The following is a 20,069-nucleotide window of genomic DNA, read 5'->3' as shown; positions in this document are numbered from 1 at the left end:
CGTCAGACTTTGTTCACATTACAGAGTCTGACAAGCAACCTGAGGCTTCTGCATTGTTCAGCCAGAGGCGGGTGTTGGCTTGTTCAGGTTCACTGGTTTGCAGCTCTGCAGGATTGCAGACTGGTGAGCAGGACCTAAATGCTCAGGTTGCTGATTGCCAAGTGCAGCTGTCTCCTTCCTATATTAAGCAAGGCTTCCTTCCTGTATGTGCCAATGATAGCTTCTGCGATCCCGGTCTTGGTGTTTTTCCTGCTCATGGTGATCCGTGCTGCACTTTTGAGTGGTGTGAGCGTTTCCGTCTTGTGCGTTACTTCCTCCTCTTTTTCGTTACTTCCCAATACACGTCTATCCTGTGTGTGTTGAGTCTTGTGTATCAGTTTTAGTTGTCCCTTGTTGTGTCATTTTGTGGGGTTTCATCTTTGTGTTTCCTGGCCCGCCACGAGAGTGTGGGAGAGCGGGAGTAAGATCAGGGCTACACTGAGGGCTCAGACCTGGTTACCATCAAACCTACCTCCGAGATGAGGGACAGAACAGGGTCGCTGATCTGAGGGCCACTTTAGCGGCCGCCGTCCTATCTCCATATATCTCGTGACACCTACTTGGATTGACTGTCTTTGAGTATGTTTGCAGAAATAATTGTCAATCACTTAATTAGGACTGCCCACTGGACTCTCCACCCCAGACTGCGCGGAAATCAATTGCAGAGCTCCTGAAATTACATGAAATCATTCTGCCTCCTGATAAGAGAGCATTCTAGGTTTTTATGCTGTCAATAAATAATGCCACAATAATTTATCTATCGACTTTTTATATCAGGAGTATGGGCTTTCTGATCCTTCCTATGCAGAGGCATCCACCCTTTTCACAAGTTTAAAGGGAATCAACCACCAGTATTTGCACATATAAAGTACATGCACAAGGATGGTGAATAAATCATACCTTCACTTTCCAGATTGGATATTTCAGTGCAGTAAAACGTTTTATCAAAGTTACAGAAATCAGTGCACCAGTTGTTTAGTGAGTGCAGTGGCGCTGGACTATGTGGGCCAGGTCTTCCTTTATTATTCCTCCCCTGTGTGGTTTCATGGTCGCTATGTAAATAGATTCCACCGTTGCCACAATTAGTACTATGGCTGGCGCATGCGCACTATGCAACTGAAGTATTTCAGTCACTTCATTAAAATGGCGCCAGATTCGGTAACTGCGCATACCACTTTTTCCACTGCTGCATGGATTTCTCGAACTTTGATAAAATATTTTACTGCAATGAAACATCCAATCTGGAAAGTGAAGGTTTCATTTATTCACCATCCTAGCACCAGTGTGGCAATACCTTTTACTTTATATGTGCAAATCCTGGTGGTTGGTTCCCATTAATTAAGGACTAGGGATGGGCGGATCCGGATTGTAAAAGTTCGGATCCGTGCGGTTTCAAAGGTATTCGGGTGCCGGACCCAGGCCTGGGATTTCTGGTGTTTGATCCAAATCCAGCACTCGAGAAATTAAAAAAAAAAGTAAAAATAAAGAAAATAAGAATGAAGCGAGGGCTTCATACTTACCGTGGCTCCGTCATAGCTGCAAACTGCTTTCAGGTCGCATATTCACTTCTGGTGTCGTGCATTATCTCATCGCATATGCACTGCTTTTCCTGCCCACCAGCTGTCTTGGCGTTTGTGATTGGTTGCAGTCAGACGCACCCCCAGCCTGTGTGACATCGTGTGACTGCAATAACTCACAGGCGCTGTCTGCAGGTCAGTATCGAGGTATAACAATAAATAAATGGATAAAACAATTAGCGTAGGGTTCCCCCATATTATGATACCAAGCAAAAATAAAGCATCCGGTTACAGGCTACAGCCCCCAGCTCTGCGCTTATCTTGGCTATGTATCAAAATAAGAGGAACCACACGTGGCTGTTTTTTTTTCTTTTTAATTCTTTAAATAAATAATTAAAAAACTGACATGCGGTCCCCCTAATTTTGATATCCAAGATAAAGCAACACAGATGGGGGTTGGTATTCTCAGACTGGGGAGGTTCATGCTTATTGGACCGCCCCCCCCAACCTGCAGTCATCTATCAGATGTGAGAAGCTCAGCGCTTTACCATGGGTCTTCCCGTTGCCCTGGTGTGGTGTTAATCGGGGTAATAAGTGGTTAATAAGAGCCCACACCTGCTACTAAGTCCTAGATTAGTAATGGCAGCATCTCAGACACTAATCTGTAAGTGAAAGTAAATTAATGCAAACACCGGAAAAAAACTTTATTTGGCATAAAATACAAAAACACCCTCTTTCACCACTTTATTAACCTCTAAAACACCCCTGCAGGTCCAACGTAATCCACATAAGGTGCCATGACGATTCAGCTCTGCTACATCCAAGTCACAGGAAGCGGTCATAGAGCATGCTGTGGGTGCAGATAGAGACTGAGTTGCATGATCAGTGGGGATGTCGCTCAGGTGATTTGTGGTCACTGCTGCAGATTCCCACAGTCCTCTACCTGTAAGAGCAGGTAACCTGACCTGAGGTAATCTCAGTAAACTCAGTTACCTCACCTCAGGTGAAACCTGCATCTCCTGGCAGAAAACTGCAGGGTTTTTTTGCCAAAACATGTAGATTTGGTGATAACATTTTTACATCATATTCCTGCACCCAATCTATACTTCCTGGCATAAAAACACATTTTTTTTTCCAACAGGAGGTGTGAATTGTGTGTATGAATACAGTGTGAAAATGTCAGCGCTAAATCTGCATCTCTTGACAAAAAAAACACTGTTTTCTGCCAGGAGACGCAGGTGAGTTCACTGACTTTACCGAGGTCACCTGAGGTCAGGTTACCTGTCTTCACAGGTGAAGGACCGTGGGACATCTAACTGTGACCACAAATCACCTGAGTGACATCACCACTGATCGCACGGCTCAGTCTCTGTCTGCACTCACAGCTGGCAGTCATGGTCTATGGCCGCTTGCTGTGACTTGGATATAGTAGAGCTGAATCGTCTCGGGACGCTATGTTGATTATGTTGGACCTGCAGGGGTGTTTTGGGGGTAATAAAGTGGTCAAAGAGGGTGGTTTTTGTATGTTATTCCAAATAAAGGATTTTTTCGGTGTTTGTGTTTATTTACTTTCACTTACAGATTAGTGTCTCATAGACCCCCTTCCCATCACTAATCTAGGCCTTAGCAGCAGATGTGTGCTGTTATTAACCTCTGCTATTACCCCAGTCATCACCACATCAGTGCAATCGGGAAGAGCCGATCTAATGGATGCGACAATATCGGGCAGCTAGAGGTTGCTATTTTTAGGCTGAGGGGCGGCCTAATAACCATAGGCCTCCCCAGTCTGAGAATACCAGCCACAGCTGTCGGGCTTTATCATGGCTGGGTATCAAAATTGGGGGGACTGCACGTTGTTTTTTAAATTATTTATTTTAATAATTAGTTTAAAAAAAAAAGCGCCACATACTTCTTCTATTAATACACAGCCAAGATATGCACATGGCTGGAGGCAGCACCCTGTAGCCGTGGGCTTTATCTGTACTGGGTATCATAATATGGGGAAACCCTACAGCAATTGTTTTATTTATTTATTTTTGCTGCACAATCTAGACACACACACCGCCTGTGAGTGGAAGACACGCTGTCACTCAGCGTGGGGTCACGTCTGACTGCAACCAATCACAGGCGCCAATGGGTGGGGAAAGCGGTGCATATTCAATTATCGGCTCAGGAAGTGAATGCGTGACCTGGAGGGAGTATACAGCCATGACGGAGCCTCGGTCAGTACAGTGCGCGTGCTGCCATGCCCTCATCCCTTCCTCCACCATTTTTAATCGCCGGATTCTTGTCTCCATAGACTTATATGGGAACCGGAACCGGATTTTTTAAAAAATGTAACAGTGACCTGTCTATCCCGGTTATCTGCGAGTCCACTCATCTCTATTAAGGACTCAAATTTCTCACTGTACAGTACTAATATTACACTATCATGATATAATTGCAGAGCCTCAATGGGCTGCAATTCACATCATGACCACTGAATGTCCACAAATAGATACATGTAGCATAAACAACTCCTGATATTGCAACCAAAGTCAGTTTGTAGTTGTTTTTTGTTTTTTTGGTTTTTTAAAGTTGGCCATTTGATACTACAAATATTTATCCGACAGAAAAAGTGCAGAGGACACTTGTGTATTTTCTTAGCATTATATGAACGCTCTGATCACAGTAAGACAAATTGTTGCCCTTACTCTAATTACATTCAAGTTCAGGTGCGTGTTAATGCAATAATCACATTTATTTATGTATTTTTGAGCCAATCTCATCATTTAATGCACAATACTGGTTGTTCTGTCAGAAATGCACTTAACTACAGCTGAGAACATGTTGTACTGGCCGTAATACACATCATCATAAATCTAGCATTGAACGCTAAGATCACAATTGAGTTGGTTTTATTTAGCCACAGTTAGCATGCTTCAGCTGCCGAGATTCAGGCTGTTTTCTACCTTACGAATATAGAATGACACCAAGTGAATGAAGAATGGATGTGATTGAAATCATAACGGCAGATATAAAAATTCAGGGAAAGGGGAAGATGAACCTTAGCTTGAATGCGGTATGTGTGTGTGTGTGTGGGTGTGTGTGTGTATAGATACACTACAGTTTAAAAGTTTTGGGTCACCCAGACAATTTTGTCTTTTCCATGAAAAATCAAACTTTTATTTTTCAAATGAGTTGCATAATGAATAGAAAATATAGTCCAGACATTGACGAGGTTAGAAATAATGATTTTTACTTGAAATAATTATTTTTCCCCTCAGACTTTGCTTTCGGCACAGAATGCTCCTTTGCAGCAATTACAGCTTTGCAGACATTTGGCATTATAGCTGTTAATTTGCTGAGGTAATCTGGAGATATTTCACCCCATGCTTCTAGAAGCCCCCCACAAGTTGGATTGGCTTGATGGGCACTTTTTGTGTACCATACGGTCAAGCTGCTCCCACAACAGCTCAATAGGCTTGAGATCTGGTGAATGGGCTGGCCTCTCCATTGTAGATAGAATACCAGTTGCCTGCTTCTTTCCTAAATAATTCTTGCATAATTTGGAGGTGTGCTTTGGGTCATTGTCCTGTTGTAGGATGAAATTGGCTCCAATCTAGCGCTGTCCACAGGGTACGGCATGGCGTTGCAAAATGGAGTGATAGCCTTTCTTATTCAAAATCCCTTTTACATTTTGCAAATCTCCCACTTTGCCAGCACCGAAGTAACCCCAGAATATCACATTACCTCCACCATGCTTGACAGATGGTGTCAGGCACTCTTCCAGCATCTTTTCAGGTGTTCTGCGTCTCACAAATGTTCTTCTGTGTGATCCAAACACCTCAAACTTTCATTTGTCTGTCCATAACACTTTTTTCCAATCTTCCTTTGTCCAATGTCTGTGTTCTTTTGCCCATATTAATCTTTTCCTTTTATTAGCCAGTGTCAGATATGGCTTTTTCTTTGCCACTCTGCCCAGAAGGCCAGCATCCCGGAGTTGCCTCTTCACTGTAGACGTTGACACTGGCGTTTTGTGGGTACTATTTAAAGAAGCTGCCAGTTGAGGACCTGTGAGACGTCAATTTCCCAAACTAGAGACTCTAATGCACTTGTCTTGTTGCTCAGTTGTGCAGCGCGGCCTTTCACTTCTGTTTCTACACTGGTTAGAGCCTGTTTGTGCTCTCCTCTGAAGGGAGTAGTACACACCGTTGTAAGAAATCTTCAGTTTCTTGGCAATTTCTCGCATGAAATATACTTCATTTCTAAGAACAAGAATAGACTGTTAAGTTTCACATGAAAGTTCTCTTTTTCTGACCATTTTGAGAGTTTAATGGAAGCAACAAATGTAATGCTCCAGATTCTCAACTAGCTCAAAGGAAGGTCAGTTTTATAGCTTTGCTAATCAGCAAAACTGTTTTTTAGCTGTGCTAACATACATTCACAAGGGTTTAAAAGGGATTTCTAAACATGCTTTAGCCTTCTAACAAAGTTAGCAAGCACAATGTGCCATTAGAACACTGGAATGGTGGTTGTTGGAAATGGGCCTCTATACACCTATGTAGATATTGCATTAAAAAGCAGATGTTTGCAGCTAGAATAGTCATTTACCACATTAACAATGTATAGAGCGTATTTCTGTTTAATTTAATGTTAGTTTCATTGAAAAAAAATGTGCTTTTCTTTCAAAAATAAGGAAATATCTAAGTGACCCTAAACTTTTGAACTGTAGTGTACATACATGTATTATATATGTATGTATATATATATATATATATATATATATATATGTATATCCGTATTTTTTGCTTTATAAGACGCACTTTTGTTCCCCCAAATTTTGGGGGAAAGTAGGCGGTGCGTCTTATAATCCGAATATACGGTTCCAGGGGAGGTGGGGGAAACTCTCTGGAGCGGTGCTCGGGGCTGCTGGTAGCTGGTGGAGGCTGGAAGAGGCTGCAGGAGATCTCCTGCTCCCGCTCATATAATATGCACTGCCGCTGTCCATCACCGTAGTGCTGAAACTGCACCACGGCGATGAGCTGGGGAGCGGCGCATATTATATCTGCCTGTGCCCCCCTTTGATTGCACCCCCCCTTCCATGTTAGATATAGCCCCCATGCTGCTGCCCATCCTAAAATAAAAAAGCTTTACTTACCTCCTCCAGCATGACTCCCGGTGTCTCCCCAATCTTACTGCTGCCGCTGTGATCAGGCACGCAGAGATTATGTCACTCTGCTGTGCCGATCACATGACCGGCACCGAGAACCAGGAAGTGCAGGAGCTCAGCAGCACAGAGGGAGACATGAGGGAGGACAGCACTGGAGAAGGTAAAGTGTTTACTTTACTATGTGCAGCAGCATGGGGGCCCTATCTAACACAGGGAGACCTGTGCCAGCTGTATGGGATGTGTGCCAGCTATAAGAGACCAGTGCCAGCAATATGTTATGTGTACCAGCTATAGGAGACTTGTGACAGCTATAGGAGACCTATGCCAGCTAAGGGAGACCTGTGCCAGCTATAGTAGACCTGTGCTAGCTATAGGAGACCTGTGCCAGCTATAGGAGACCTGTGGCAGCTATCGGAGACCTGTGGCAGCTATCGGAGACCTGTGGCAGCTATCGGAGACCTGTGGCAGCTATCGGAGACCTGTGGCAGCTATCGGAGACCTGTGGCAGCTATAGGAGACCTCTGCCAGCTATAGGAGACCTCTGCCAGCTATAGGAGACCTCTGCCAGCTATAGGAGACTTGTGCCAGCTATCGGAGACCTGTGCCAGCTATAGGAGACCTCTGCCAGCTATAGGAGACCTCTGCCAGCTATAGGAGACTTGTGCCAGCTATAGGAGACTTGTGCCAGCACAGGGGGACATGTGGCATCACAAGGGGACGTGTGCCAGCACAAGGGGGCTATATTCAATATAAGGGGGCCATATCCAGAATAAGGGGGCTAATTATAGGATGGGGTTGGCTATAAGAGACATATACCCTATATGATTTGTTAGACTGACACTGGCATTATAAGATGGACCCCATTTAACATTAAAAAAAATAAAATCTCTTTTCCATCACCAAATTTGGGGGTGCGTCTTATAATCAGGTGCGTCTTATAAAGCGAAAAATACAGTGTGTGTGTGTATATATATATATATATATATATATATATATATATATATATATATATATATATATGTATGTATATATATGTATGTATATATATGTATGTATATATATGTATGTATATATATATATATGTATGTATATATATGTATGTATATATATATATGTATGTATATATATGTATGTATATATATATATGTATGTATATATATATATATATATATTATTATTATTATTATTATTATTTATTATTATAGCGCCATTTATTCCATGGCGCTTTACATATATATATATATATATATATATATGTATATATATATATATATATGTAGCAGTCACCACACGAAACACGTGTCGGGACTATCCCTGCGTGTGCCTGCACGCTTTTCCTCTGTTACCTTGGTAAGCTCCATACTGGCCTCTGGTCTCTTGCTGTATTGTTTTTTACAAATGTGTAGCCGGTATGCTGTTTCCTTCGGCTGGTATTTTCCTTGTCTGCACTATGTTGTTACATGTCTTCAGCATTGACCATACCAGGGAGCTACAAATAACTTAAATTGATACGATTTTGCATGCATCCACATGTGGGGATTTTTATCACCCCCTATGTCTCTGTAAACCTATTTATACTTATATCCATGCCCTTGTAGTGTACCATTGATTGTTCATTAAAAGTATTTTTTACCTGCACACTTGTGCATTTGACTACTTTGTACCTTTGGCTTTGAGGCATGTAGGCACTGTGGCAAAATGAATGACTTCTTTTTCCTCTGTATCCATATATATGTGTATGTATATATATATATATGTATATATATATATATATATATATACATGTATGTATATATATATATATGTATGTATATATATATATATATATACATGTATATGTATATATATATATACATGTATGTATATATATATATATACATGTATATGTATATATATATATACATGTATGTATGTATATATATATATATATATATATATATATATATATATATATATATATATATATATATATATATATATATATGTATATATATATATATATATATATACATGTATGTATATATATATATATGTATATATATATATATATATATATACATGTATGTATATATATATATATGTATATATATATATATATATATATATATATATATACATGTATGTATGTATATATATATATATATGCAATTCAAGAGGACAAGAGTTTTTAAAGGTGCAAAAAAGTGCATAAGTTTATTATAAACACACAGTGAGGATGAACATCCGGGACATCATAAAAACATATTAATAAAATATAATACACGGACAACCCCAATAAATAGTAAATACTCAAACAACCTCAGTCATGTTGGTTCATTATCATGTGGTCATATACTGCGGGTCACAGAAAAAAGTGCAAAGACTGCATGTCGAGCGAACCGTATTAAGTGCACGGATAAGCTACTGTGGTATAAAATAGCATTTGGCACAGCCACACATGCAATGCTGCAGATGAAGGACAGGGTTACATATCAAACACATGTCATATGGGTTTCTATAGGGCGGCATAACCTGGAATCAAGTTAGAGCCAAAGTCATGGTGCATATGAACACATTACCCCCGGTCCCAAAGGGACCCCTGCGCAGATCAAATGTGGGTAATGATCCCTGAACCATACACTTGAAGTCGTGGAGTGGTTGGAGGAAGGGGGTCCGTGGATAAGGAGCCTCAGAAGAGCCAGCCTACGTACGTTTCGATTAGGTTAATCTTCGTCAGGGAAGAGGCATCTCCTGACACTCCCCCCTGACACCAGGCTTTAAATGGCGATGCGGTAAGTGCCGAACCCGGAAGTCCCGTTATCGGCGCGCGCACCATGTGACCTAGGAGATCGCGCGAGACGCCAGCCGTCACGCCGTGCTCGCGCATGCGCGGGAGCGGGGACGCGTCACCAAGGCTCCCGCGCATGCGCGCGACGCTCAGACGGCGGCAGCCCCGAGCGAACCACCCAGGGCATGGCGCGCACGCACTGAGACGACCGTAATGCGTGGAAAAAGCTATTATAGTATGTATGACACATTGGCAGCATAACAGTCCCGAAGTATCACATCATTATAAGTACATCATATCGAAAATCCATTCTCAGAGTTCATGTGTAGATCGGGAAAATGTTGCTGCACAGATGTTTTTGATGTTGAAATTCTAATTTCTATGTCCTACAAACAAAACATAGGGCATATTCATATTATACAAGCCTGGATACAGGGGAGAATGTAAAAAACATATAAATGATAAAAAAAAGGATAAAATAGATAAAACCAGATACAGGTGAATGAGAGGGATGGTGAAATCCGCTGATGGAAAATACTGATAAACAGCAATATCAAGGCTGGATGTCATTAGGCATTAATGGAACCACAGGAGAGAAGGAAATGTGATCAAATATGGATCAGTTTCACAAAAATGGAGCATAGCTCACTGATTCATTTAATCCTTTTGGGACCAGTGTATCCAGGGTCACGATCCACTTAGTCTCGCACTGCGCCAGGCGTTTCTTGAGATCACCACCCCTGACTCCTCCTGTTATCACATCGATTCCTCTTATTTTTAATTTGGAGGGATCACAGGAATGGTGAGCTCTGAAATGCCTGGGCAGTGTCTTAAGTGTTGACGGGTCCACTTCTGTTTTGGCCGCAGCAATATCCCTCACGTGTTCCCTGACCCTGATGCGGAGCTCACGTGATGTGAGCCCCACATAGGTCAGGGGGCATGTGCATGTAGCAAAATACACCACGTGTGTTGTGCCACACGTGATGTAGTGCTTGATGTTGTAATTTCTAGTCCCATCCGAAGAATGGAACATGTGAGTTCGAAGGATACTGCTGCAGGCCACACAGTGACCACAGGGAAAACAACCCTGTGGAGGTCCACGGGACCCGAATGGATTCACCCTGGGAGGGATGTAGTGACTCTGGACCAAGAAGTCTCTCAGATTCCTAGCTCTCCTGGAAACCATCAAAGGATTCGGGGCAAGTGTTTCGGCTAATACCGGATCTGTCATCAGAACCGGCCAGTGTTTTTTTAAGATATTCCGCATGGTTTCCCATTCCTGGTTATATGTGCCAATGAATCTCACCGCATTATTATGTTCTTCCTTCTTTTTTGGGGTATCAGTGAGCAGCTGTAGCCGGGGGGTCCTCTTGGCCCGATTATAACCGGCCCGGATGCTTCTGCCACTGTAACCCCTCTCACGAAATCGGTCCCTGAGATCAGACGACTGGGCCTCAAAGTTCTTACTAGATGAGCATATCCGCCTCATCCTTAGATATTGACCGGTGGGGATGGCACGAATTGTTGATGGATTATGGGCAGATGAGGCGTGCAGAAATGCATTGACGGACGTCTCCTTGCGGAAGACGTCCGTCTGGACCAACCCCCTATGATCCACAGTGATCATAATGTCAAGGAAGTCGATCTTGCATCTACTGCTTTTATAAGTGAGTTTGATGTTAAGATTATTAGTGTTTAACTGCCTCATAAACTCATTGAGCTGCTCGACCGGGCCCTGCCACACAAACAAAATGTCGTCGATGTATCTTAGCCAGCACTGCACATGGGTACTCAGTCCGCGGCCCTCGTCCGCAAACACCAGCCTCTCCCAGAACCCCAGGAAGAGGCCAGCGTACGAGGGCGCGCAGGCCGCACCCATGGCAGTGCCGCGTTGCTGTAAGTAGTACACATCCTTAAAGACGAAAAAGTTATGCGACAGGGCAAACTCAAGCAGCTCAATGATGAACTCGCCCAATTCGCCACCCCGACCGGCCATCTCCAGAAAGAAGCGCACTGCTTGTATTCCATCTACATGGGAAATACATGTATAAAGGCTCTCAACGTCGGCTGTGACAAGGATCATATCGTCTTCCAAACAAATGCCGTCAATGCGCCGTAGGACGTCCGTGGTGTCACGAACATATGAGGGTAGTGTCTCAACCAGAGATTTAAGGTGATAATCAATGAATTTGCAAATGGGATCACACAAACCCTCTATGCCGGACACAATCGGACGTCCAGGCGGATTGACAGCATCTTTATGGATCTTAGGGAGTATATAGAACGTGGGCACTCTAGGATATTTTCTACATAAGCCATCAAACATTTTTTTGTTAATGAGGCCAATGTCTAGGGCCCTTTGTAATATTGCGGTAAGTTCGGTGGAAAATACAACCAGGGGATTGGAGGGGAGTCTCCTGTATGTGCTCCTGTCTCTGAGTTGTCTAAGAACTTCATGTTCATATTTATCACAGGAAAGCACCACAATATTCCCCCCCTTATCCGCTGGTTTGATGACAATATCATTGAAGCCTTGTAACTCAGTCAAGGCCGTTCTCAATGGGCGGGTCAAGTTATCATATTTCCGTCTAGTTGGAATCTGTTTAAATTCCTCACTAACCATTTTGGTGAAAATATCAATTGCGGGGCTAATTGATAGTGGGGGGAATTTAGTTGATTTAAGTAACAGATTATCTGGAAACATACCTGCAGTCGGAGCCTCCTGTTCCTGAAGTAAATCCTCAAGATTTTTGATGGCTTCTTTCTCCACCTGGTTGTCGGACCCGGCATTCCGCTTATGAAAGAGTTTTTTAAGAATTAATTTACGTGAAAATAAATTAAGGTCCATTGAGCTGCTTGAGTTTGCCCTGTCGCATAACTTTTTCGTCTTTAAGGATGTGTACTACTTACAGCAACGCGGCACTGCCATGGGTGCGGCCTGCACGCCCTCGTACGCTGGCCTCTTCCTGGGGTTCTGGGAGAGGCTGGTGTTTGCGGACGAGGGCCGCGGACTGAGTACCCATGTGCAGTGCTGGCTAAGATACATCGACGACATTTTGTTTGTGTGGCAGGGCCCGGTCGAGCAGCTCAATGAGTTTATGAGGCAGTTAAACACTAATAATCTTAACATCAAACTCACTTATAAAAGCAGTAGATGCAAGATCGACTTCCTTGACATTATGATCACTGTGGATCATAGGGGGTTGGTCCAGACGGACGTCTTCCGCAAGGAGACGTCCGTCAATGCATTTCTGCACGCCTCATCTGCCCATAATCCATCAACAATTCGTGCCATCCCCACCGGTCAATATCTAAGGATGAGGCGGATATGCTCATCTAGTAAGAACTTTGAGGCCCAGTCGTCTGATCTCAGGGACCGATTTCGTGAGAGGGGCTACAGTGGCAGAAGCATCCGGGCCGGTTATAATCGGGCCAAGAGGACCCCCCGGCTACAGCTGCTCACTGATACCCCAAAAAAGAAGGAAGAACATAATAATGCGGTGAGATTCATTGGCACATATAACCAGGAATGGGAAACCATGCGGAATATCTTAAAAAAACACTGGCCGGTTCTGATGACAGATCCGGTATTAGCCGAAACACTTGCCCCGAATCCTTTGATGGTTTCCAGGAGAGCTAGGAATCTGAGAGACTTCTTGGTCCAGAGTCACTACATCCCTCCCAGGGTGAATCCATTCGGGTCCCGTGGACCTCCACAGGGTTGTTTTCCCTGTGGTCACTGTGTGGCCTGCAGCAGTATCCTTCGAACTCACATGTTCCATTCTTCGGATGGGACTAGAAATTACAACATCAAGCACTACATCACGTGTGGCACAACACACGTGGTGTATTTTGCTACATGCACATGCCCCCTGACCTATGTGGGGCTCACATCACGTGAGCTCCGCATCAGGGTCAGGGAACACGTGAGGGATATTGCTGCGGCCAAAACAGAAGTGGACCCGTCAACACTTAAGACACTGCCCAGGCATTTCAGAGCTCACCATTCCTGTGATCCCTCCAAATTAAAAATAAGAGGAATCGATGTGATAACAGGAGGAGTCAGGGGTGGTGATCTCAAGAAACGCCTGGCGCAGTGCGAGACTAAGTGGATCGTGACCCTGGATACACTGGTCCCAAAAGGATTAAATGAATCAGTGAGCTATGCTCCATTTTTGTGAAACTGATCCATATTTGATCACATTTCCTTCTCTCCTGTGGTTCCATTAATGCCTAATGACATCCAGCCTTGATATTGCTGTTTATCAGTATTTTCCATCAGCGGATTTCACCATCCCTCTCATTCACCTGTATCTGGTTTTATCTATTTTATCCTTTTTTTTATCATTTATATGTTTTTTACATTCTCCCCTGTATCCAGGCTTGTATAATATGAATATGCCCTATGTTTTGTTTGTAGGACATAGAAATTAGAATTTCAACATCAAAAACATCTGTGCAGCAACATTTTCCCGATCTACACATGAACTCTGAGAATGGATTTTCGATATGATGTACTTATAATGATGTGATACTTCGGGACTGTTATGCTGCCAATGTGTCATACATACTATAATAGCTTTTTCCACGCATTACGGTCGTCTCAGTGCGTGCGCGCCATGCCCTGGGTGGTTCGCTCGGGGCTGCCGCCGTCTGAGCGTCGCGCGCATGCGCGGGAGCCTTGGTGACGCGTCCCCGCTCCCGCGCATGCGCGAGCACGGCGTGACGGCTGGCGTCTCGCGCGATCTCCTAGGTCACATGGTGCGCGCGCCGATAACGGGACTTCCGGGTTCGGCACTTACCGCATCGCCATTTAAAGCCTGGTGTCAGGGGGGAGTGTCAGGAGATGCCTCTTCCCTGACGAAGATTAACCTAATCGAAACGTACGTAGGCTGGCTCTTCTGAGGCTCCTTATCCACGGACCCCCTTCCTCCAACCACTCCACGACTTCAAGTGTATGGTTCAGGGATCATTACCCACATTTGATCTGCGCAGGGGTCCCTTTGGGACCGGGGGTAATGTGTTCATATGCACCATGACTTTGGCTCTAACTTGATTCCAGGTTATGCCGCCCTATAGAAACCCATATGACATGTGTTTGATATGTAACCCTGTCCTTCATCTGCAGCATTGCATGTGTGGCTGTGCCAAATGCTATTTTATACCACAGTAGCTTATCCGTGCACTTAATACGGTTCGCTCGACATGCAGTCTTTGCACTTTTTTCTGTGACCCGCAGTATATGACCACATGATAATGAACCAACATGACTGAGGTTGTTTGAGTATTTACTATTTATTGGGGTTGTCCGTGTATTATATTTTATTAATATGTTTTTATGATGTCCCGGATGTTCATCCTCACTGTGTGTTTATAATAAACTTATGCACTTTTTTGCACCTTTAAAAACTCTTGTCCTCTTGAATTGCATAATACATTGAGTTGGTGCTTGGGATGGGGATCCAATAATCCTTGGACCCACCCTTCACCCTACAGTATGGTGTTGTGGAGTTTTCTCCCTTTAATTATATATATATATATATGTATATGTATATATATGTATATATATATGTATATATATGTATATAGTGTGTATATATATAAATATATGTGTACATATATATACATACATACATACATACATACATACATACATACATACATACACACAAACACAGTGAAATGGGTATTGAACAAGCCACAAATTATTTAAGTACATGTATTTCTAAAGGTGCTATGGACATAAAATTCTCACTAGTTGTGTGTAACAACTCCTTCAATCCACACATGCAAGTAAGTCAAACCATATATACCCATAAATTAAATTTATGTGTAATAGTGAGAAATGTGATAATAGCAACAATACCTTGGATATACCCCACGTAACTCTAGGGATTCAAGAAATAGCAAAAACAGGGGGGGGGTCACTTATAGATAACCTTAATAACTTAAACAATACCTAAAACTTAACCTTCTATAGCTGCTCATTAATAAGTGATGAAAGATCACTGAATAAAAGATGTGAAATAAAAAACTAACACACATTCTACTTGGCCACCAAGCTCATTTGGACCAATGTAGTATATGAGGCACAACAAGCAACATCCCATACAACAATTATACCCCAATATTCCTCACATAAACGAACCGCCTTCTGGAGGAATAATTGGGTTTAACATGGTGGGACAATATTTATAGAACCATAAACCTTTTTTAGCAGCCCAAGATCCCACCCTCCGCAATGAATGGGTCCCATCAAAGAAAAAGGAATGGTCTTCCCATATTAAACTGGGCACAAAATTAATACAAGCTTAGGCTTCCTCTTGGTTATCAAACTTAGATTTATAAATACCAGATACAGCCTCTCTTCTCAGATAGTTTGATCAATAATCTGCAGAAAACGCATCCTCCCAACGCGTTTCATTTTAATTCACTCATCAGGCGAGCCTTCTTAAAAAGATGCTCTGCATCCTGTCAGTACCTAGATAATTGTCCCCAAAACGGACACAAGCATCCCATGTAACTGGACTCCGGTTACATTTGTTGGAGTCCGGTTACATGGGACGCTTGTGTCTGTTTTGGGGACAATTATCTATGTACTGTCAGGAATGGTTATACTGACCGTATGCAGAGCATCTTTTCAAGAAGACTCCCCTGATGAGTGATTATAATAAAACGCGTTGGAAGGATGCGTTTTCTGCAGATTATTGATCAAGCTATCTGAGAAGAGAGGCTGTATCTGGTATTTATAAATCTAAGTTTGATAACCAAGAGGAAGCCTAAGCTTGTATTAATTTTGTGCCCAGTTTAATGTGGGAAGACCATTCCTTTTTCGTTGATGGGACCCATTCATTGCGAAGGGTGGGATCTTGGGCTGCTAAAGAAGGTTTATGGTTCTATAAATATTGTTCCACTATGTTAAACCCAATTATTCCTCCAGAAGCGGATCCTTTATGTGAGGAATTTTGGGGCTTTGTCCAACTATTTGATATAGTGGTATAGTTGTTGTATGGGATGTTGCTTGTTGTGCCTCACATACTACATTGGTACAATTTGAGCTTGGTGGCCAAGTAGCATATGTGTTAGTTTTTTATTCACGTCTGTTATTCAGTGATCTTTCATCACCTATTAATGAGCACCTATGAAAGGTTACGTTTTAGGTATTGTTTAATTTATTAAGGTCATCTATAAGTGACCCCCCTCCCCACCCCTCGTTTTTGCTATTTCTTTAATAATGAGAAATGACACCGGCATAAAGTATTGAACATATGAACAAAGAGAGGTGTAAAAAGTTATGGAGAGTCAGGACACCAGCTGAAATCTATCAATAATTAGAAAACAATCCTGCCACTTAGTGAAAAATATCAGCTGGTTTAACTGATGGTCTATAAAAAAGGTGTCTTATTACTATGGTGTCACACAATAAACATCTAATGATGGGTAAAACCAGTGAGCTGTCTCAAAGCCTTTGTAAGGCTATGTGTGCATGTTCCTTTTTTTGTGACCACAAAGATGCAGCGTTTTTATGCGTTTTTGTGGCGTTATGGTGCGTTTTTGGCTGCGTTTTGCTGCGTTTTTATTCACTGCGTTTTGCTGCATTTTTCCAATGCATTGCATGGGTAGAAAAACGCAGAAAAGAATTGACATGTTGCTTTTTTTTACCTCAAAAACGCAGCTAAAAAAAAGCACAGTGCGGACAGCAAAAATGAAAACTCAGACTTTGCCGGGGAAGCAAAGTCATGCAGTTTTCTGACCAAAAACGCTCAAAAACACTGCGAAAAAAACGCAGCGTGCGCACATAGCTTAACCTTATTGTTGAAAATTGTACTAACAGCCTTGGTTACAGAAGAATTTCTAAACCACCGAAGGTTCCAGTTAGCACTGTTGTAGTCATAATCTTGGGAAAAGATAATCATTTTACCATAAACTGGCTACAACCAGGTGCTCTCTGCATGATTTCAGACAAAGTAGAAAAAATAATTATCAGACGAGTTGTCCAAAAGCCAAGAACCGCCCGTCAAGAGCTACAAAAAGACCTGGAATCAACAGGTATAATTGTTTTAAAGAGAACAGTAAGTAATGCACTCAAACTGCATGACCTGTATGCACACTCACTATGCAAGACTCCATTACTGAACAAAAAGCCTGTTCTAGCGCATTTAAACTTTGCTCAACAAAATATTTAGAGAATCCTGGGAAATACTGGGATAATATAGTCTGGTCAGAGGAGACCAAAATTCCACTTTTTAGATGTCATAGACAAAATCTTTGAAGTCCAAAAATACCATATCGACAGTTACGTTTGGAGGTGGGAACAATATTATCTGGGGCTGGTTTATTTCAGCCTATAATCTTGGCAAATTTCATACAATTGAAGGAGGGATGAATGAGCATATTTTAATAGACATTCTTAATACAAATCTGCTGCCATCTACTAGGATGAGATGAAACCAAGGTGGACATTTCAGCAAGGCAATGATCCCAAACACCCAAGGAAACTCTTAATTGGTTTTAGAGAAAGAAAATAAAGCTGCTAGAATGGCCCAGCCAATCACCTGACCTGAATCCAATAAAAAATGTATGGAAGGCACTAAAGCTCATGATTCATAGAAGGAGCCCACAAAACTTGAAAATTGTTTGTGTGGATGAATGGGCAAAAAGCACACCTAAGCAATGCATGCAACTAGTTTCTTCATACAGGAGGCGTGCTGAAGCTTTTAATCACAAATAAAGGCTTTTATACGAAGTATTAAACATTTTTTAGTAAGTGTGTTCAATAGTTTCTCCCTGTGTCATTTCTCATTATTACACGTAACTAAATTTATGGACATCTGTGGTTTGATTAACAATTTTTGGAATGATGGTAGAGCTTCACAGGAACCACTGGAATCCTCTTCCATCCTCCATGACGACATAGAGACCAGGCACTTACTTTCATGCTTTTTTTTTACCTCACATCAACAGAGCAGCTCTTCCACTCTGCTCCTCTATTAATGGGGTGACACCACCGATGGCCTTCTGATTGACAGCCGGTTCACCGCAGTTAGGCATCAGACATCTATCAGCATGACATTGTCAGAGCAGAAGAGAAGCTGTCTGTCGATGTGCATACCAGGAAGCAGGACAATCGCCAGAAGGTTCGGTCCGTGACTACTCTGAACCGGAACAGATCGTTCCAGGGCAGATCAGGCAGGTAGTTGCGAACTGCCTGTAAGTTCTTAGCCCAATAGGAAAAAACCTAGGTCCCAGATATTCTCTTTACTTTAAGAAAAAACATTTTTTGCACATTGTGGACATAACTAGTTGTCTGCTTTCTGCGTAGGCACTCGGAAAGGCCCCTTTCACATTGCATTCTGATCTCTGTTCAGTGGTCCCATTAAGGCTTCCATCTGAACCTCTAACAAAACGGGTTTCAGACGTATGGGCCATTGACTATAATGGTGCAGACGGAGTCACCGTGTGCTCTGTCGTGCACCATTTTTGGGAGTATACACTTTCTGGAGGTGGACACCCTGACGTAGTAGACTGTGTCTGGGTGTCCGTCACAGGAAAGTGTATAATCCCGAAAATGGTGCACAACAGAGCACACTGTGACTGTCTGCATCATTATTGCCAATGGCCCTGTTGGTGTCCGAAACCTGTTTTGCAGGGGGTTCGGATGGAAGCACTGACTGGATCACTGAACGGAGATGAGAACGCAATATGAAAATTAAAGTAAAAACATAACATTTTTTGCCTTACTCTGTTAAATATGACAACATTCTGACAACAAACTGGGATTGCCTAACTTATCATGTTTTCATTTTTATTTTTAGGCACGACCAAACGACTATTCTAAAGATTACCTTTCCCACCAAGTTCCCGTATCATTCCACAAGCATTGGAACATTGACCCTGTCAAAGTGTACAACTCCTGGCTGGCACAAGATAAAAGTGAAGGGCCACACAAAAGAAAACATGTAAAGGAAGAACTATGAGATCGCAACACCCCATAAGTTACACAAAAAAATACAAATTGTTTTTAGGTACACAGCTTTCAAAGTTTACCAAGCTGTGGGAAGAAGCAGTATTTGTGAGATTAACCCCCTCCATCGTTCCTGTGGAACTAGTGACAGAAGTCTTTGCTTCAAGCTTCAGTAATCATAATGGCAATCTATAAAATGTTGGTTCTGGACGTGAAATGGCCATTGTGACCCTGCATAGCTGTTGTGTACAAGTTGGTAAGATGGTTTTTTCTAATAATATTCAGTAAATGAAGCGGAACTGGAATTCAGAAACAGCGCTGCTTTGGTCTATAGGCAGGGTCTGGTATTGTAGCTCATTCTCATTCTCGCAAAGGGAGCTTAGCGAACAGTTACATCCAAAGGAGATCTTAATTCTAGTCCTGGACAACCCCTTAAAGGGAGCTTTAAAAACTGAGTATTTCATTTTTCACCTTTTTTTGAGGAAATTTAGTTTTTCCTGGCATAATTTGCTTAGTAATGTTGAGAAACACTTATGGCAGCCAATGGCTGCATGATTTTGAAAGTAAGGCGGGCTTTGCACGTTGCGACATCGCAAGCCGATGCTGCGATGTCGCACGCGATAGTCCCCA

The 20,069-nt window shown here is 42.5% G+C and overlaps 1 protein-coding gene across 1 annotated transcript in view; it reads left to right on the top strand.

The window, feature by feature from the left end:
- Positions 1-20,069, top strand: part of B3GLCT (beta 3-glucosyltransferase) — a 571,051-nt gene that overhangs the window by 548,914 nt on the left and 2,068 nt on the right. The window contains exon 15 of the mRNA XM_075337354.1: positions 19,291-20,069. This exon is cut by the window's right edge and continues 2,068 nt beyond it. Within this exon, the coding sequence (XP_075193469.1) occupies positions 19,291-19,452 (162 nt within the window). The 3' untranslated portion in view covers positions 19,453-20,069. The remainder of the gene's footprint in view (positions 1-19,290) is intronic.

The sequence above is a fragment of the Anomaloglossus baeobatrachus genome, chromosome 2 (assembly GCF_048569485.1).
Source record: "Anomaloglossus baeobatrachus isolate aAnoBae1 chromosome 2, aAnoBae1.hap1, whole genome shotgun sequence".
NCBI lineage: Eukaryota > Metazoa > Chordata > Amphibia > Anura > Aromobatidae > Anomaloglossus > Anomaloglossus baeobatrachus.
The sequence above is the reverse complement of the archived record's forward strand: the minus strand, read 5'-3'. Positions and strand labels throughout refer to the sequence as shown.